The 2418-nt window shown below is 43.8% G+C and overlaps 1 protein-coding gene across 1 annotated transcript; it reads left to right on the forward strand.

The window, feature by feature from the left end:
- Nucleotides 1-708: 708 nt before the first annotated feature.
- SPERT (spermatid associated) lies at nt 709-1672 on the forward strand. Its single transcript, XM_009582391.1, is given in 2 exon segments — nt 709-1310; nt 1312-1672. Coding segments are annotated over 2 exon segments (963 nt in total).
- Nucleotides 1673-2418: the final 746 nt, after the last annotated feature.

Below are 2418 nucleotides of genomic sequence, written 5' to 3' on the forward strand. Positions count from 1 at the left end.
GGTTTGGAGTTTTAATTATTTGTGCATATTGTATTATTCAGTGCTCTTCCTCTTCACAGTTCTATGGATTTTAAGATCAAAAAGCACAACTGCCACCACATTTTTGTGGCATCCTGTTAACAAAAGCTAATGAGCATCAACAAGCAAAAGCTGCTCTTGAGGCCAGTTTTTCACTGTGATCCTTTAAAACGGTTTTCTTTTGAAAAGTTGATTTCAGCCCCATAAAAATTTTTAATTCACTTGCCTGTCACTCAGTTGGGAATAGGCTATTCTGAAGTGCAAGATCCTCTTGCACCTTACCCCCTTACAAGTCTGTAAAAATGAGGTAGAGACATAAAAGGCGAGTCCAGGTTTTTATACCAAAGCTTGTGGTGCTGCCATAGAGCTGCTTTGTCTACCAATGCCAATGTTCTCAGCTCCTATAAACTATGTTTCTGCTGTATTCCTTACCTTCCAGAGTCAAAGGGGCAACACAGTTGACTGTGGGAACCGACTTACTTCCTTGTTCCTGTTGTCCAATGGACTTTAATTCTGACCTTGAATTTTGGCAGTAATTCTGTGCATTTGTGTTCCCTGTTCTTTCAGTCCCGATCAAGCTTCTCCAGCCCTGCTGTGTCACCTACTCCGTGCCAGTGGACAGTGGTCTCTTGCAGAAGTTCCGGAAGAAGTCTTTTCCCACAGTCCTCCTCAATTTACTAAAGAAAGGCCATGTCTGTTTTTGATCTGACGAACCAGAGCATGCAGTGTACAGAGCCTGAGATAGAATATATCTCCCCACGGATGAGACTGAGGGATGAGATGTTTGTCCTTCCTGATGGTAAATGGGTGAATGAGACCTACTGCCAACCACCCTTTGCTTCCCAGTGGAAACTCTTTAACAAGAAGGCACAGAATGAGTGGAGCATCTGGGAGGAGAACAGAGCACTCTGGGAGGAAAACCACGTCCTCCGGATTGAGAACAGGATGCTCTGGGAAGAAAACAAATCTCTACAGTGTCTCCAGTCACAGAACAAAGCTGTCCAAGTTATTTACACTGATGCCATTCAGCAAAGCCTCCAGAAGGAAAATAAGCCATTCCCATTCTTCCAGGAGAGGAACATAGGCTTTCAGGTCAGCCCAGGCAACAAAGCTCTCCAGGCGGTCCAGGAAAAGAAGAGAGTCTTAGGGGATTTACTGCAGGAGAATAAAACAGTCCCCATCATCTGGAAAGACCAAAGAGCCATCACAGTCCATGAAGGGAACAAAGATGCCAGCTCAGATCTTCAGAAGGACACTGATGCCATCACAGCTGTGGAAGAAGGTAACCCTGGCCCAGCCCTTAGCTAAAAATGAGACTCCAGCCCAGAATGAGATCAAGTCTGCCCCAAGCACACAGGGCGAGTATGAAATCCTTAAGGCTCTCCAGGACTTATACAAACTCCTCCACGTCTTCCTGAAAGTGAACCATCTCCTTGGGGAGAAACAGGGCTGTCACATTCTCTACGATGTGAACAGAGTCCTCCAGGAAGATTACAATAAACTGAAGCTACATCTGAATGCTGTGAAAAACACTGTGTCGGACATTACGGTTCAAATGGAAATGTTGGAAAAGGAGCTCATTGCCATCACTTCCCCAATGTATGAAGAAGCAGGACAGAATCCGGGAACTGAGCATCAGCTTGGAGAGATATGAAGCAGGTCCTAAGACCTGCTAGTTCAATTTCCTGGAAAGCTTCTCTCCTTGTTTCAGGGAACCTAATAAAATCCCAATAAAGCCTGAAGACGCCTGAGGAACATTGTGTTATTCTGAAACTTTCTTACATTATTTACATGTATTTTTTTTCAAAGTTTCTGATAATAAGGCCTAGATTTTCAAAAGCTAATTCATGCTTTTCACACTTAATTTGAGGTACCTTATGTTGGCCATATTTTCAGAGGGATGGGCACTTCCTGAAAATGAGGATCCCAACTGTGAGCTGAATTTGGATCTCTGGTGGCCCCTCACTTTCTTATGGCTGGCCAAGTTAATAGCTCAACTGTGTCTTCTGCCATGAACCAGCCTTCCCTCTCTCATACAGGGTAAGCAGTGGATCACGGAAAATGTAGCCTCCCAGACGAGACAGGCCCATGAAAGACAATGGGACACAAGAAAACACACTATATGTGCCATTTATATACATTCTTGCTGTTTCCTTTTCTCAGTCCTACGCTCCCGCTTAAATTGTTGTCTCCTTCCCTTGTTTAAAGCTCTTCCTCAGAAGAGAATCCATCTCTTGCCTCAGAGTATAACAGAACCATAAAGCAAACATCTCCCACCAGAGCAGCACGTCCCCTTCACCTTGGTTATTTGTAAATTACCTTCATTGTTTTGTACCTTAATTAGGCTTAATTCTTCTCAAATTGCCTTGTTTTGGTACACTTGAATAATCCTACTGATTT

Source organism: Fulmarus glacialis, unplaced genomic scaffold, assembly GCF_000690835.1.
Source record: "Fulmarus glacialis isolate BGI_N327 unplaced genomic scaffold, ASM69083v1 scaffold5610, whole genome shotgun sequence".
Lineage (NCBI taxonomy): Eukaryota > Metazoa > Chordata > Aves > Procellariiformes > Procellariidae > Fulmarus > Fulmarus glacialis.